General features: G+C 44.9%; 1 protein-coding gene across 3 annotated transcripts in view; it reads right to left on the reverse strand.

The window, feature by feature from the left end:
- Positions 1 to 18374, reverse strand: part of LOC112249434 (multiple C2 and transmembrane domain-containing protein 1-like) — a 224689-nt gene that overhangs the window by 116733 nt on the left and 89582 nt on the right. For 2 of the 3 annotated variants that reach the window (XM_042320355.1, XM_042320352.1), the window contains exons 6-8: positions 15669 to 15839; positions 15062 to 15192; positions 6026 to 6212 (exon numbers count right to left, since the gene is read on the reverse strand). In XM_042320355.1, coding sequence (XP_042176289.1) covers positions 6026 to 6212; positions 15062 to 15192; positions 15669 to 15839 — 489 coding nt within the window. The remainder of the gene's footprint in view (positions 1 to 6025; positions 6213 to 15061; positions 15193 to 15668; positions 15840 to 18374) is intronic. The other variant, XM_042320354.1, reaches the window with a different exon arrangement.

Below are 18374 nucleotides of genomic sequence, written 5' to 3' on the forward strand. Positions count from 1 at the left end.
TCACAGCTAGAGAGACACCAGTCCTCCAGCATCTCACAGCTAGAGAGACACCAGTCCTCCAGCATCTCACAGCTAGAGACACCAGTCCTCCAGCATCTCACAGCTAGAGACACCAGTCCTCCAGCATCTCACAGCTAGAGACACCAGTCCTCCAGCATCTCACAGCTAGAGACACCAGTCCTCCAGCATCTCACAGCTAGAGACACCAGTCCTCCAGCATCTCACAGCTAGAGACACCAGTCCTCCAGCATCTCACAACTAGAGAGACACCAGTCCTCCAGCATCTCACAGCTAGAGAGACACCAGTCCTCCAGCATCTCACAGCTAGAGACACCAGTCCTCCAGCATCTCACAGCTAGAGACACCAGTCCTCCAGCATCTCACAACTAGAGAGACACCAGTCCTCCAGCATCTCACAGCTAGAGACACCAGTCCTCCAGCATCTCACAACTAGAGAGACACCAGTCCTCCAGCATCTCACAGCTAGAGACACCAGTCCTCCAGCATCTCACAGCTAGAGAGACACCAGTCCTCCAGCATCTCACAACTAGAGAGACACCAGTCCTCCAGCATCTCACAGCTAGGGAGACACCAGTCCTCCAGCATCTCACAGCTAGAGACACCAGTCCTCCAGCATCTCACAACTAGAGAGACACCAGTCCTCCAGCATCTCACAGCTAGAGACACCAGTCCTCCAGCATCTCACAGCTAGAGAGACACCAGTCCTCCAGCATCTCACAACTAGAGAGACACCAGTCCTCCAGCATCTCACAGCTAGGGAGACACCAGTCCTCCAGCACCTCACAGCTAGAGACACCAGTCCTCCAGCATCTCACAGCTAGAGACACCAGTCCTCCAGCATCTCACAACTAGAGAGACACCAGTCCTCCAGCATCTCACAGCTAGAGACACCAGTCCTCCAGCATCTCACAACTAGAGACACCAGTCCTCCAGCATCTCACAGCTAGGGAGACACCAGTCCTCCAGCATTTCACAGCTAGAGACACCAGTCCTCCAGCATCTCACAACTAGAGAGACACCAGTCCTCCAGCACCTCACAGCTAGAGAGACACCAGTCCTCCAGCATCTCGCAGCTAGGGAGACACCAGTCCTCCAGCATCTCACAACTAGAGAGACACCAGTCCTCCAGCATCTCGCAGCTAGGGAGACACCAGTCCTCCAGCATTTCACAACTAGAGAGACACCAGTCCTCCAGCATCTCACAACTAGAGAGACACCAGTCCTCCAGCATCTCACAACTAGAGAGACACCAGTCCTCCAGCATTTCACAACTAGAGAGACACCAGTCCTCCAGCATCTCGCAGCTAGGGAGACACCAGTCCTCCAGCATTTCACAGCTAGAGACACACCAGTCCTCCAGCACCTCACAGCTAGAGAGACACCAGTCCTCCAGCATCTCACAACTAGAGAGACACCAGTCCTCCAGCATCTCGCAGCTAGGGAGACACCAGTCCTCCAGCATCTCACAACTAGAGAGACACCAGTCCTCCAGCATCTCACAACTAGAGAGACACCAGTCCTCCAGCATCTCACAACTAGAGAGACACCAGTCCTCCAGCATCTCGCAGCTAGGGAGACACCAGTCCTCCAGCATCTCACAACTAGAGAGACACCAGTCCTCCAGCATCTCACAACTAGAGAGACACCAGTCCTCCAGCATCTCACAACTAGAGAGACACCAGTCCTCCAGCATCTCACAACTAGAGAGACACCAGTCCTCCAGCATCTCGCAGCTAGGGAGACACCAGTCCTCCAGCATTTCACAGCTAGAGAGACACCAGTCCTCCAGCACCTCACAACTAGAGAGACACCAGTCCTCCAGCACCTCACAACTAGAGAGACACCAGTCCTCCAGCACCTCACAACTAGAGAGACACCAGTCCTCCAGCACCTCACAACTAGAGAGACACCAGTCCTCCAGCATCTCACAGCTAGAGACACCAGTCCTCCAGCATCTCACAACTAGAGAGACACCAGTCCTCCAGCATCTCGCAGCTAGGGAGACACCAGTCCTCCAGCACCTCACAGCTAGAGAGACACCAGTCCTCCAGCACCTCACAGCTAGAGGCACCAGTCCTCCAGCATTTCACAGCTAGAGACACACCAGTCCTCCAGCACCTCAAAGCTAGAGAGACACCAGTCCTCCAGCACCTCACAGCTAGAGAGACACCAATCCTCCAGGACCGCACAGCTAGAGACACCAGTCCTCCAGCACCTCACAGCTAGAGGCACCAGTCCTCCAGCACCTCACAGCTAGAGAGACACCAGTCCTCCAGCACCTCACAGCTAGAGACACCAGTCCTCCAGCACCTCACAGCTAGAGAGACACCGGTCCTCCAGTCTGTTCGTAATTAACAACCACAATAGACAGAATAGCATCCAAACCTATTCCAGGGGGCAATAACAGCTATAAGCCCACCCGCGTGGCTCTTCATCAAACAGACCAAAGCCTAGGGCCAGACTATAATGGAGACACACGCATTACAATAAGCTATATAGGATGAGAAAAGGGACTTGGAAAAACCCAGCGTCTCCAGAGTCCACTCTCAGGTGTGTGTTATCAGTTCAATGGGGGCAGATTAATGGGAGGGAAACGCCTGCATTGTAGGCTGACCTCGGAAAGCACTTTAAACGGGCTAATGTCTTCTTCCTTCTGCTGCCTCACCATTTACACAGGGACTTACCGTGGAGGGAGGAGGGTCTTGTCAGGCAGCCAGCTGAAAGCTGAAAGTCATCTGATATGACTGTGCTGTGTTAATGATGTTGGGCCGGGCCAGTAGTGAGAAGTCAGGGACAGGTCGTTCCTCGACCATACATTTTTAAGGAGCAATCTTCTTTGCTTCAAAGCCCAGGCGCTATGACGATGATAATGCATGGCACTTGAAACCCTCACCAACCCCCTTCCCTAAATAGCTTACTGGTTGGTTGGTTGATAGGGGGTGGGAGGTGGGGGTGAAGGCTAGGTGGTGTGTTAGGGAGGTTGCAGTGATTAGTACTAGTGGGTGTTTTGTACTGCTGTCTGCTAGACAGCTGATTCCGAACTGATGATATCAGGGAATACATTCGCCCGAGCAATGCTTCACACACATACACACACACACACACATATTCATGAACACATGCACAGACACACTGAGACACACACACAGACGTGCACAGGGGCGTGCACACACACACACACTCGGACTAATTTGCTTTGGGTATTGTACAGCATTAGTACCAGCACTTGCTGTTATCTGTGTGTCTTGATAAGGTACATCTTTATTAAATTCTCTCATTAAAAGGGCATCAGTCAGGAGAAAAGGAATATGCTAATGGAGGCAGTCCTCTTCAAACCCAACCACACTGTCCCCCTCCAACTGAAGAACCTACACTGAGAGACGAAGAGCATAACCTACACAGAGAGACAGAGAGCAGAACCTACACAGAGAGACAGAGAGCAGAACCTACACAGAGAGACAGAGAGCAGAACCTACACAGAGAGATGAAGAGCAGAACCTACATAGAGAGACAGAAAGCAGATCCTATACAGAGAGACAGAGAGCAGAACCTACACAGAGAGACAGAAAGCAGATCCTACACAGAGAGATGAAGAGCAGAACCTACACAGAGAGACAGAAAGCAGATCCTACACAGAGAGACAGAGAGCAAGCATGAAAACGAGGGAAAGAAAAGATGGGGGAAAATGTCTCTTGTTTAACACACAGAAAATCAGGGGCTCTGGTGTTGTAAAAGGTGAAATAGCTTTTTCTTTTCATTTTGCATGCCTACCCCTGCCAGCACAACCCTCACCCCTTACTTCTCGCTATTACACACACACACACACACACACACACACACACACACACACACACACACACACACACACACACACACACACACACACACACACACACACACACACACCTCCCGGCCCTAGCTCAAAGTGAGTGAAGGAAGAGAGGCACACCCGCCATCTGTCTAGGTCCTAGAGCTCCCCCGTTGAGCGTAGGATGCCACTGCAGCGCGGGAAGTGCTCTCGTGGCCAGCCAATGAGCTGCTAGCGTTGTATGTAGGTCACGCGTCCGTGGTTGGCCTGTGGAGCGCTCTCCACTGGAGCTCACCCAGATCAACCACACAACCCAGCAGGACTCTACACTTAAATTAGAGCACAGTTACACACACACACACACACACACACACACACACACACACACACACACACACACACACACACACACACACACAAACTCCTACATACAATCAATTGAAGTAGGTTGCTAGAATATGGTGAAGATATAAATGACACACACAGTGCTGTAGGAGTATTCAGTCCCTGTCTTAATGAAGGTGCACAGCGTTGGAACAACAGTCCTCCAGGACTCGATATGCATTATCAGACAGTAAAGCATCTTCCACCAGATGACATACTGTTGATATATGACGAGTGTCCCCCATCAGACCTGTCAAAGAGGGAGCTCCAGAGCCCCGTGTGAGTGTTTGTGTGTGTGTCTTTGTACTGGGCTGATGGCTGAGTGACAGCCAGTGAAGGGTTAACAGCATTAAGACAAAAGAACAGGCGGAATGTATTGTGTTGTGGCGGGAGGGCCTCAGGAGGACAGGGAGCCTAAGACTCCTCAGAGAGACACCATGCCTTTTACAGCAAACACACTGAGGTCCTACTGACGGGTTCATTAACATACACACACACAGTAACACACTAGCACACTCCACAGAGACTTTTACATATTCACAAATATAAATATTCACACCCACTCACACTATGGTATAAAACCCTAATACGCTAGAAACCAAGGTCTCTCAGTGGAGAGAGAAGAGAGAAGAGCGATTCACGGCAGCTTCAGTTTCAATAGAATCTGTCAGGCTGTCTTCTCTCTTAGCCTATCAGCCCCCTATTTTTCTCCACTTCTCTCTACCTCAGCCTGTTTTCTTCTGTCCCCTCCCCTCTTTCAGCAGTAGTTAGCAGGTCAAAGCCATTTGATGGAAACGCTGGGGCAGTATAAGGTTTGTTAGGAAGGCCCAAAAAATGGTCAAAGACTCCAGTCACCCAAGTCATAGACTGTCCTCTCTGCTACCGCACGGCAAGTGTTGTACCGGAGCGCTAAGTCTAGGTCCAAAAGGCTTCTTAACAGCTTCTATCCCCAAGCCATAAGACTGCAGAAAAATTATTCAAATGGCCACCCAGACTATTACATTGACATCCCCCCTTTGTTTTTACACTGCTGCTACTCGCTGTTTATTATCTATGCATAGTCACTTTACCCTTACCTACATGTACAAATCACCTTGACTAACCTGTACCCCCACACATTGACTGTACCAGTACCCCCTGTATATAGATGAAGGGCTCGTAAGTAAGCATTTCACATTAAGGTACCTGTTGAATTCGACACGTGACAAATAACATTTGATTTGATAAAGCAGGACAGACATGTATACAGTGTAGAGTGAAGTTGATCTTGGGTCAGTTTGGCATTTCCCCCACTAATGGTAATAAGGTTAGTATTGGAGGAGGGGAAGCTGATCCTAGATCTGTATTTACTGGAAACTTCACCCTGGAGCCATTTAGAAAACGGACAGGTGAGAAAAAACAGGGCCTGGAGGGTGTTGTTTCTCTGAACGATCCATTTATCAGTATTGATTGGCTTATGAATCTACTGGTTGGAAATGTGATCTAATGAAAAACAAGTTCACATTGCTGTACTGACAAGTCCGTGACATTATGCTGCAGCTTCATGTCTCCACAAGAGGGAGCAGGAGAGACCTAGAGCCTGGTAGCTGCTGTTAAGGTCACATAGGCCACATGTTCAGACAGGCAGACCAATTCTGACTGGTCTTTTGACTAATCAGATCTAAAATAAAATCTGATTTGAAAAAATCTGATGTGATTGGTCAAAAGACCAATTAGGGAAAAAATATCAGAATTGGCTGCCTGTGTAAACCCAGCCCTAGTGACACAGACACGCATGCATAGACACACACATACACACACAAACTAACTCACATATCTCTGTCGTATCTGGTGTCTCTCGTGTGTGTCGTCCAGGATGTTGACCGACAGGTCCGAGATGGACACAGCAGCTGCCCCCGTGAGGGTGACCAGCAGCACCAGCATGCCCTCGCCCTCCTCCAGCGGTAGATCAAACTTATGAGTGTGCTCTTTACTGAGCGGTGACAGGTCTATCGAACACCTGAAAAACACACACATATTTGGAATTTGAGACGTACGGGTCTATGTAGACTAACATTGAGAGGAAAAAAACTAAACCACGAGAGTGAGAAAGAGTGAGATGTTGGTAAAAGCAGGAGAAAGAGGGGACGAGAAAGAGTGAGGTAGAATATACAAGAGAGAGGAAGAGGCAGAGATGGGGAGAGAGATAGAGAGGAAGAGATGGGGGGAGAGAGAGAGAGAGAGAGAGACAGAGACAGAGACACAGAGAGAGGGATGTGGGATTGAGAGAGAGAGGCAGAGCTGTGGGAGAGAGAGAGAGAGAGAGAGAGAGAGAGTGGGAGAGATGTGGGAGAGAGAGAGAGAGATGGGGGGAGAGAGAGAGAGAGAGAGAGAGAGAGAGAGAGAGCGAGAGAGAGAGAGAGACATCAGACATCTACCAAAAAGCAATTAGTAGCCAAAAAATACAATCTCTCATGGACAACTTTTTAGCCTTAACATTCTCCTAGAGCAATGAAGGTGTACATTTGGCTGTTTGGAACATAAACTTTATATTTGACAAATGAGCCTCCTTGGCTAATCTAAAGAAGCTTAAGAGCAAACCAGAAATAACAGATAATGAAAAATGGTTTGATAATGATTGCAAAAATCTAAGAAAGTCATTGAGAAATATATCTAATCAAAAACACAAAGAACCAGACAACAAACATATTTGCCTTCAATATGGGGAAACACTGAAGCAATACAAACACACCCTAAGAACAAAATAGGAACAGCACATTAGAAATCAGCTGGATGGAATTGAGGAATCCATAGAATCAAACCACTTCTGGGAGAATTGGAATACATTAAACAAACCTCATCATGAGGAATTGGCTATCCAAAATAGGGATATGTGGAGAAATAATTTTGCAAACCTCTACAGCAATATAACAAAGAGCCCAGAACAAAAAGATATACAAGAAAAATTACAAATCCTTGAATCAGCAGTCAAAGACTATCAGAATCCTGTAGATACCCCAATTACAGAAGAAGAATTATTGGAAAAACGATGCACTCTACAACCCAAAAAGGCCTGTGGTGCTGATGGTATTTTAAATTAAATGATCAAATATACAGACCACAAATTCATATGGGCTATACTCAAACTCTTACTGCAGGTATTTTCCCCGATATTTGGAACCAGAGATTGATCACAACAATCTATAAAAATGGAGACAAATTTGACCCAAATAATTACAGAGGAATTTGCGTTAACAGCAACTTGGGAAAAAATCTCTGCAGTATTATAAATAGCAGACTACATAATTTCATTGACAAACACAATGTCCTGAGCAGAAGCCAGATTGGATTTCTAAAAAATGATCGTACAACAGACCACATTTATACCCTCCACACTCTAATTGATAAACAAGTAAAGCAAAACAAAGGCAAAATCTACTCGTGTTTTGCAGATTTCAAGAAAGCATTTGATTCAATTTGGCACAAAGGTCTTTTTTTAACTAATAGAAAGTGGTACTGGAGGGAAAACATTTTATTAAATCAATGTACACTAAAAACAAATGTGCGGTTAAAATTGGCAACAAGCAAACAGACTTCCTCTCTCAGGGACGGGGAGTGAAACAGGGCTGTCCAACAAGTCCAACACTATTTAACATCTACATTAATGAGTTAACAACAAGCAAACAGACTTCTCTCTGGGACGTGGAGTGAAACAGGGCTGCCCAATAAGTCCAACACTATTTAACATCTACATTAATGAATTGTCAAAAACATTAGAAGAATCGGCAGCACCTGGTATCACCCTCCACAACACTGAAATCATGTGTCTGCTGTACGCAGATGACCTGGTGCTGCTGTCTCCCACTAAAGAGGGGTTATAGCAGCACCTAGATCATCTTTACGGGTTCTGTCAGACCTGGGCTCTGACCGTTAACCTAAAAAAACAAATATAATGATATTCCAAAAAAGGTCCGGAAATAAGGATGACAAATATCAATTCTATTTGGACACAGTTCAATTAGAACACACCAAAAACTACACATATCTAGGACTAACTATCAGCAACACAGGTAGTTTTCACATGGCTGTGAATGAGCTGAGAGACAAAGCAAGAAGAGCATTCTATGCCATTAAAAGGAACATCAAAATCAAAATTCCAAATTTTTCAATCAGTTATAGAACCAATTGCTCTATATGGCAGTGAAGTATGGGGTCCAATCTCTAATAATGAATTTACCAAATGGGACAAACATCCAATCGAAATACTGCATGCAGAGTTTTGCAAGAGTGTATTGCAAGTGCAAAGAAAAACTCCAAATAACGCATGTAGAGCAGAATTGGGCGAATACCCCCTCCTCATTCGAATGAAGGAGCAGCCCCCCAGCTACACCACCACCAGCCCAGACACAGAGCTTCTACAGGACCAGATCAACCAGTGCAGGAGCCAGCTGAAGAACTCTGTCCAGGAGCTGAGAGAGAGCCTTACCACAGCACTTGAGGAGGTAAAGGCCACCATGAGGAGAGAGCCTTACCACAGCGCTTGAGGAGGTAAAGGCCACCATGAGGAGAGAGCCTTACCACAGCGCTGGAGGACGTAAAGGCCACCATGAGGAGAGAGCCTTACCACAGCGCTGGAAGAGGTAAAGGCCACCATGAGGAGAGAGCCTTACCACAGCACTGGAAGAGGTAAAAGTCACCATGAGAAGAGAGCCTTACCACAGCGCTGGGAGAGGTAAAGGCCACCATGAGGAGAGAGCCTTACCACAGCGCTGGAGGAGGTAAAGGCCACCATGAGGAGAGAGCCTTACCACAGCGCTGGAGGACGTAAAGGCCACCATGAGGAGAGAGCCTTACCACAGCGCTGGAGGATGTAAAGGCCACCATGAGGAGAGAGCCTTACTTACCACAGCGCTGGAAGAGGTAAAGGCCATCATGAGGAGAGAGCCTTACCACAGCGCTAGAGGAGGTAAAGGCCACCATGAGGAGAGAGCCTTACCACAGCACTGGAGGAGGTAAAGGCCACCATGACGAGAGAGCCTTACCACAGCACTGGAGGAGGTAAAGGTCACCATGAAGAGAGAGCCTTACCACAGCACTGGAGGAGGTAAAGGTCACCATGAGAAGAGAGCCTTACCACAGCGCTGGGAGAGGTAAAGGCCACCATGAGGAGAGAGCCTTACCACAGCGCTGGGAGGAGGTAAAGGCCACCATGAGGAGAGAGCCTTACCACAGCGCTGGAGGAGGAAAGGCCACCATGAGGAGAGAGCCTTACCACAGCGCTGGAGGAGGGAAAGGCCACCATGAGGAGAGAGCCTTACCACAGCACTGGAGGAGGTAAAGGCCACCATGAGGAGAGAGCCTTAACACAGCGCTGGAGGACGTAAAGGCCACCATGAGGAGAGAGCTGGTGCAGGTAAAGGAGGAGATGGCAAAGGAGTTGTCTGTCATCAAGAGGGTGCTGCAGCACAGAGAGCAGACTGTAGAGACTCCTAAAGAGAAGCTGCAGGCCCCTCACCACCCCTAACACCCCTACTGACCCACCTTTACACCCCCCGACTTTCCTTTACCCTCACCCCCAGTCAACAAGGAAGCTCACATGGGGACACCTACTACAGAGAGAAGCTCTCTGCCCCCCTGATACACCCCCGCACACCACTACTTCTCAGCCTGACTATTGGCCAGTCTGAGATATGGCTTTTTCTTTGCAACTCTGCCTAGAAGGCCAGCATCCCGGAGCTGCCTCTTCACTGTTGATGTTGAGACTGGTGTTTTGCAGGTACTATTTAATGAAGCTGCCAGTTGAAGACTTGTGAGGTGTCTATTTCTCAAACTAGTCACTCTAATGTACTTGTCCTCTTGCTCAGTTGTGCACCGGGGCCTCCCACTCCTCTTTCTATTCTGGTTAGAGCCAGTTTGCTCTGTTCTGTGAAGGGGGTAGAACACAGAGTTGTACCAGATCGTCCGTTTCTTGGCAATTTCTCGCATGGAATAGTCTTCATTTCTCAGAACAAGAATAGACTGACGAGTTTCAGAAGAAAGTGATTTGTTTCTGGACATTTTGAGCCTGTAATCGAACCCACAAATACTGATGCTCCAGACACTCAACTAGTCTAAAGAAGGCCAGTTTAATTGCTTCTTTATCAGCGCTACAGTTTTCAGCTGTGCTAACATAGCTGCAAAAGGTTTTTCTAATGATCAATTAGCCTTTTAAAATCATAAGCTTGGAATAGCTAACACAATATGCCATTGGAACACAGGAGTGATGGTTGCTGATAATGGGCCTCTGTACGCCTATGTACTGTAGATATTCCATTAAAAATCAGCTACAATAGTCATTTACAACATTAACAATGTCTACACTGTATTTATGATAGATTTGATGTTACTTTAATGGACGAAAAAATGTGCATTTCTTTCAAAAACAAGGACATTGCTAAGTGACCCCAAATTTTTGAACGGTAGAGTATATATATATATATATATATATATATATATATAAAACGCTTAACCACTTAATAATTAGTAGTTCCTGTATTTCTGACTGTGCTATTCTTTCTTTTTGCAACATGAAATCAGTATGAGTTAGCATGTGGAACATTCAGGACCTAAACTCATCAACTTTTGGACTGAAGAGTTCAGCACTGGAGTTCAACAAAAATCTTAAAGATGTTGATGTCATCATTCTGCAGGAGACATGGTGTAAGGCTGAAATTGTCACTTACTGTCCCACAGGCTACAGAGAGGTAATTGTGCCATCACAGAAACACAGCTCTGTCAATAGAGGCAAAGACTACAAAATCTAATTGATCCCCTCAAAAATGGTAAATATCACATTTGGTTAAAACAAACAAAAATAACTTGTACCCCGAATCGCCAAATTACTCAGAGGAGATCTTCCCCACCCTTGAGGAGGAGACGTGCCATTTCCAGGCCCAAGGAAATCTGTGGGGACACAAATGCGTGCACAGGAACACTACCTGATCTAACGACCACAAGAGAGGACAGCTTTATCACAGGCCATACTGTTTCCAATCAAATTTGATTTGATTTGATTCTCACTGTCTTAATCTCCCCCATAGAAACAACAGTGACAGAACCATCAACAAAAATGGAAGGGATCTGTTGCAGCTCTGTTGAAGCCTGGGTCTGTACTTTGTCAATGGTAGGTTATGGGGGGACTCTTTAGGGAGATTCACCTACTGCTCACCTCTTGGCCACAGTACAGTAGACTATATGGTTACAGACATGGACCCTTTCTCTCTCAGTTCATTCACCGTCAAGCCACTAACACCTCTGTCGGATCACAGCCAAACGACGTTGTTCCAAAAAAAACAGACATGGAAACAACCACACATTCACAGCCCAGTAAGCTGTAGAACATCAGAAATTCATACAGATGGGCCCAAAACCGCACAGAAGAATATCAGAAAGCAAACGGTAACCAACATATCTAAACCCTCTTAGATAACTTTCTGGATAGCACATTCACTCACAGTAAAGAAGGCATCAATCTAGCAATAAAAACAACTATATATTCAGGAAAATGGCAAAAGAAGCACAACTAAAATTGATAAAAAACAAAACAAAAAAGACTGTTTGCTTTCTGGTATTTCTGGTTTGATGCAGATTGTAAAATTATATGGAAAAATCTTAGAACACTATCAAACCAAAAGCACAGAGACCCAAATAACGGTGAATTACACCTTCATTACTGTGAGACTTTAAAACTCTACAAACATACACTCAGAACCAAAAAAGCACAGTACAACAGCAAGCAGCTGACACTAGTTGAGGAGTCCATAAACACAAATAACTTCTGGCAAAATTGGAAAAAACTAAGAAAATCAAAACAAGAGGAATTAGCAATACGAAATGGTGACATATGGACAACCCATTTTAAAACACTCTATAACACTGTTCAAATTGACACAAACGCAGAACAAATTCATGAGAAGTTGAATGGATTAGAAAAAGCTATAAAGGCTCTCAAATTTAAAAAAGCATGCGGATCTGATGGCATCCTAAATGAGAAGCTAAAAATCACGAGTGCAAAATGTAAATTGGCTATATTAAAACGGTTTAATTTGATCCTGAGTGTAGGTTATTTTCCTGACATCTGGAATCAAGGACTCATAACCCCAATATTTAAGAACAGAGACAAATTTGACCCTAACAATTACAGAGGCAATTGTGTGAACAGTAACCTGGGGAAGGTTTTCTGTAGTATTATAAATATAAGAGTTCGAAACTTCCTTAATAAGCACAATGTCTTGAGTAAAAGCCAAATTAGATTTATACCAAAACATTGCACAACTGATCATATTTACACCCTACACACCCTGATACATAAACATGTCCACCAAAATAATACCAAAATATATGCTTGCTTTATCGACTTCCAAAAAGCATTTGATTCTATTTGGCATTCAGGACTGTTCTACAAAGTAATTGAAAGTGGTGTAGGGGGTAAAACATATGATATAACTAAATCAATGTATACTGGCAATATGTGCAGCATCAAAATTGGCAAGAAAAAAACGATTCTTTAACCAGGGGCAGGGTCTTCGCCAGGGTTGCAATCTGAGCCCTGCACTCTTCAATATTTACATCAAGAATTGGCCACTATTCTAGAAAAATCCTCAGCCCCTGGTGTTGGTCTCTACAATTCAGAGGTTAAATGCCTACTCTTCACAATTGACCTATGCCTGCTGTCACCCACAGCACATGGCCTACGGCAGAGCCTGGACCTGCTAGAGCAGTACTGCCAGACCTGGGACTTGGCAGTAAACCCAAAAAAACTCTAAAATAATGATTTTCCAGAGAAAATCCAGATCTCAGGAAATTAGACCAAAGTTCTCAATTGGTACAAAATATATACTGCACACAATACAATTATTTAGGTTTAAAAATATGCTCAACTGGACACCTTAATGATGCAGTGAATGAACTGAGAGAGAAAGCACGCAGGGCATTCCACGCCATTAAAAAACAAATTTACCGATTAAAATTTGGCTAAAACTAATTGAATGTGTCATTGAAGCAATTGCACTTTATGGCAGAGAGGTGTGAGGTCCACTTGCAAAACAAGATTTCACCAAATTTGACAAACACCCTATTGAATCCCTGCATGCAGAGTTCTGTAAGATTCTCCAACATGTCCAGAGGAAAACTAAAAACAATGCATGCAGGGCAGAATTAGGCCAATATCCACTAATAATAAAAACTCAAAAAAGAGCAATTAAGTTTTGGAAACATCTCAATACAGTGACCCCCCTCTCATATCATTACCAAGCCCTGCAATGCCAAGAGCTGAGCAAAGAAAAGTGTCCCCTCATCCAGCTGGTCCTGAGTTCACAAACCTGTTCTACTAACACACTGAAGCCTCAGTCCCCTCATCCAGCTGGTCCTGAGTTCACAAACCTGTTCTACTAACACACTGAAGCCTCAGGACCAGAAAATACAATCAATCAGAATAAACCAAATTACAACACAGTCAAAACAAAACTACATTGCAAAGCAAAATGCAGTGCTATCTGGGCCTAAATCGACTACACTGTGGCTAACTATTTGACCATGGTTACTGAAACCTTATAATAAAACCGTGACAAAGTACAGGCTTAGTGAGCACAGCCTTGCCATCTCTCTCCATCTCTCTGTCAGTCCAGTGTCATGTCAAGTAAGTTGTGCAATAGGTAGCAGGTAGGCTCACTGGTTGTGTGTGTGTGTGTGTGTGTGTGTGTGTGTGTGTGTGTGTGTGTGTGTGTGTGTCTCAGCCTCCAGTATTTATGCTGCAGTAGTTTATGTGTCGGGGGCTAGGGTCAGTTTGTTATATCTGGAGTACTTCTCTTGTCCTATTCGGTGTCCTGTGTGAATCTAAGTGTGCGTTCTCTAATTCTCTCCTTCTCTCTTTCTTTCTCTCTCTCGGAGGACCTGAGCCCTAGGACCATGCCCCAGGACTACCTGACATGATGACTCCTTGCTGTCCCCAGTCCACCTGGCCGTGCTGCTGCTCCAGTTTTAACTGACCTGAGCCCTAGGACCATGCCCCAGGACTACCTGACATGATGACTCCTTGCTGTCCCCAGTCCATCTGATCGTGCTGCTGCTCCAGTTTCAACTGTTCTGCCTTATTATTATACGACCATGCTGGTCATTTATGAACATTTGAAGATCTTGGCCATGTTCTGTTATAATCTCCACCCGGCACAGCCAGAAGAGGACTGGCCACCCCACATAGCCTGGTTCCTCTCTAGGTTTCTTCCTAGGTTTTGGCCTTTCTAGGGAGTTTTTCCTAGCCACCGTGCTTCTACACCTGCTTGCTGTTTGGGGTTTTAGGCTGGGTTTCTGTACAGCACTTTGAGATATCAGCTGATGTACGAAGGGCTATATAAATAAATTTGATTTGATTTGTGTGTGTGTGTGTGTGTGTGTGTTAATGACCCTGTCTGTAGGACCTCAGTGGGCATGGAACAGATGAGTATTTAAGGAGGGGAACAGCCAATTACAATAGACACTAGCTCCCCAGGAAGAGGACACTACCAGCTCCTCCAATCTCCTCTCTGAGCTATTAGCCTCCTGTCTTTCAGACTTAGTGGGGACTTGTCAGACAAACACACACACGCACACTAATGGACACAAACACACAAGTAGCAGATGAAAGTCAGGCTAACGGTCCTGTGATGACTGCAACCTCAAAATCAGTGTCACCTTCAGCCCAAGAGGGAATCTCACGTCAGCTAAGCACACACACTGTAGACCCTTAGAGCATACTAACAGAGACAAGAAGGAAACTATTGGTGCGTGAGTGTGTGTGTATAAGCGTGTGTGTGTGTGTGTGTGTGTGTGTGTGTGTGTGTGTGAAAAGCCCACCTGCCCATGAAGTCGTCCTTCTTGCCTGCGTCTTTGTCCCAGACGGTGATGTCGATGAAGCCCCCCTGCTCCTCATAAAGATGGAAGTCAAACTGCTCTCTCCACTGTGGGTTCAGAGTCTTGGGTATCGTCTGTGGAAGAAGCACACATATGGTCGCATCTGTGTGCGTGTGTGTGTGTGTGTGCGTGTGTCAGTGTTTCCCCTTATCATTGTTCAAGTTCAAGTTGTATTTGTCACAAGTACAGTGAAATGCGTAACATGTCCTATTTCTTTGTATTTGTGTGTATCTAAAACAAATACCACTAATGTTGACAACTGACAGCGCATCTTCTTAGCTTTGCTTTTCCTTAGCTTTTTAGTTGTTCAGTTTGTGTCAATCTTTAGTTTCTTATCTTATGTTTGTTGAGTAGTAAATATTTTAGCTTTGCATTTGATAGTTTTATCTTGTTAAGCACATTGCGTTGCATGTCTGAAATGTGCTGTATTAATAAAGCTTGATTTGATCTGTCATCTAATGCTAAAGTCTGCTGCCTTTGATTGATTGATAGCTAAAATTGTCTAGGAAGTGAGTTGGTTGGTACAGTGTGATAAGGCTGGTGGAGGTACCTTGCTCTTGTATTTCTGATGGCCCAGTCTGAACTTGACGTAGGGGTCACTGAAGCCGTTGGCGTCCATAGGCTGGAGGTCATGAGCCTCGATCAGACTGATGCTCACTATACCTCTCCACAGCTGAGCTTTCCTGTGGACATCTGACAACCGCATACTCGAATGCTGCTGCTAATAAAAAACACACACACACACACACACACACACACACACACACACACACACACACACACACACACACACACACACACACACACACACACACACACACACACACACACACACACACACACACACACACACACACACACACACAAGCATATGCACAGAAACAGAGAAATGCTCAATATGATTCCAACTTCTGAATCGTGACAATCAATCATAGTACTCTACCTGCAGACACACAGCAATATAAACACAGGGCAGACATGGAGACCATACAAAGAGATGCAGGCAAAGGAACAAACACACAGTCAAACACAGAATATGTGAGGAGAGTCAACTCCTGGTTCAAAGTTTGTGCAACATGCTGTGGATCAGCCCTGTACCATAGCGATATACACAGAGTAAACCAAATATTAGGAATTACATCCTAATATTGAGTTGCACCCCCCCTTATGCCATAAGAACAGCCTCAATACGTCAGGACATGGACTCTACAAGGTGTCAAAGTGTTCCACAGGGATGCTGGCCCATGTTGACTCCAATGCTTCCCACAGTTGTGTCAAGTTGGCTGGATGTCCTTTGGGTGGTGAACCATTCTTGAATCACATGGGAAACTGTTGAGCGTGAAAAACCCAGCAGCCAGCGTTGCAGTTCTTCAAATCGGTGCACCTGGCACCTACTACCATACCCTGTTCAAAGGCACCTGCATCTTTTGTCTTGCCCATTCACCCTCTAAATCCCACAGCATCTACGTTTGAATTGTCTCAAGGCTTAAAAATCCTTCTTTAACCTGTCTCCTCCCCTTCATCTACACTGATTGAAGTGGATTTAACAAGTGACATGAATAAGGGATCATAGCTTTCACCTGAATTCAACAGATGTCAGGGAAAATGCAGGTGTCCTTAACATTTTGTATACTCAGTGCAGATACCTGATCTGGGTTCAGATCCCACCCATGGACCTTGTACTGTGAAATCTACAGTATGTCCCAGGCTAAGGCTACACAGTCACTCACGTACTAACAATCTCTGGCTTTTCACCTGTGCCTGTGAGGTTCTATGTAGTGTCTCAAAGTAGGAGTGCTGATCTAGGATCAGTTTAAGATTCATTATGGACAGGGGGGAACGGATCCTAGGTCAGCACTCCTACTCTGAGACGCTTTGTGAATAGAGGCCCTGGTCTATAAGTCTGTGAGTCACAGCAGTAGAATATACAGGGCCTTCAGAAAGTGTTCACATCCCTTGACTTTTTCCACATTGTTGTGTTCCTTTTTGAATTTTTAATTGGATCAAATGTAGATTTTGTGTCAACGTGGAATTATGTTTTTTGAAATGTTTATACATGAATTGAAAATGAAAAGCTGAAATGTCTTGATTCAATAAGTATTCAACCCATTTGTTATGGAAAGCCTAAATAAGTTCAAGAGAAAACATTTGCTTAACAAAAGTTACATAAGTTGCTACAAGTAGTTACAGTTTTGACTTAAATTTGCTTTAAAAGCTATGGCAAGACTTAAAAATGTCTGTCTAGCAATGATCAACAACCAACTTGACAGAGCTTGAAGAATTTTTTAAAGAATAATGTGCAATCAAGTTGTGCAAAGCTCTTAGAGACTTACCCAGAAAGACTCACAGCTGTAATCACTGCCAAAGCTCTTAGAGACTTACCCAGAAAGACTCACAGCTGTAATCACTGCCAAAGCTCTTAGAGACTTACCCAGAAAGACTCACAGCTGTAATCACTGCCAAAGCTCTTAGAGACTTACCCAGAAAGACTCACAGCTGTAATCACTGCCAAAGCTCTTAGAGACTTACCCAGAAAGACTCACAGCTGTAATCACTGCCAAAGGTGATTCTAACATGTATTTATTCAAGAGGTTGAAGACTTATGTAATAAAGACATGTTAGTTTACATTTTTAAATATATATATATTTTTACAAATGTTAGAATTTTTCTTCCATTTTGACATTACAGAGTAAAGTGAAGCTGTGTGAATACTTCCTGAAGGCACTATAGTAAACTCCATTGAGCTGTACCACTGACAGCATTAACTCACAATAGTAAACCCCATTGAGCTGTACCACTGACAGCATTACCTCACAATAGTAAACCCCATTGAGTTGTACCACTGACAGCATTAACTCACTGTAGTAAACTCCATTGAGCTGTACCACTGACCGCATTAACTCACAATAGTAAACTCCATTGAGCTGTACCACTGACCGCATTAACTCACAATAGTAAACTCCATTGAGCTGTACCACTGACCGCATTAACTCACAATAGTAAACTCCATTGAGCTGTACCACTGACAGCATTAACTCACAATAGTAAACCCCATTGAGCTGTACCACTGACAGCATTACCTCACAATAGTAAACCCCATTGAGTTGTACCACTGACAGCATTAACTCACTGTAGTAAACCCAATTGAGCTGTACCACTGACAGCATTATCTCACAATAGTAAACCCCATTGAGCTGTACCACTGACAGCATTAACTCACTGTAGTAAACCCCCTTGAGCTGTACCACTGACAGC

The sequence above is a fragment of the Oncorhynchus tshawytscha genome, linkage group LG04 (genome assembly GCF_018296145.1).
Source record: "Oncorhynchus tshawytscha isolate Ot180627B linkage group LG04, Otsh_v2.0, whole genome shotgun sequence".
NCBI classification, from domain to species: Eukaryota; Metazoa; Chordata; class Actinopteri; order Salmoniformes; family Salmonidae; genus Oncorhynchus; species Oncorhynchus tshawytscha.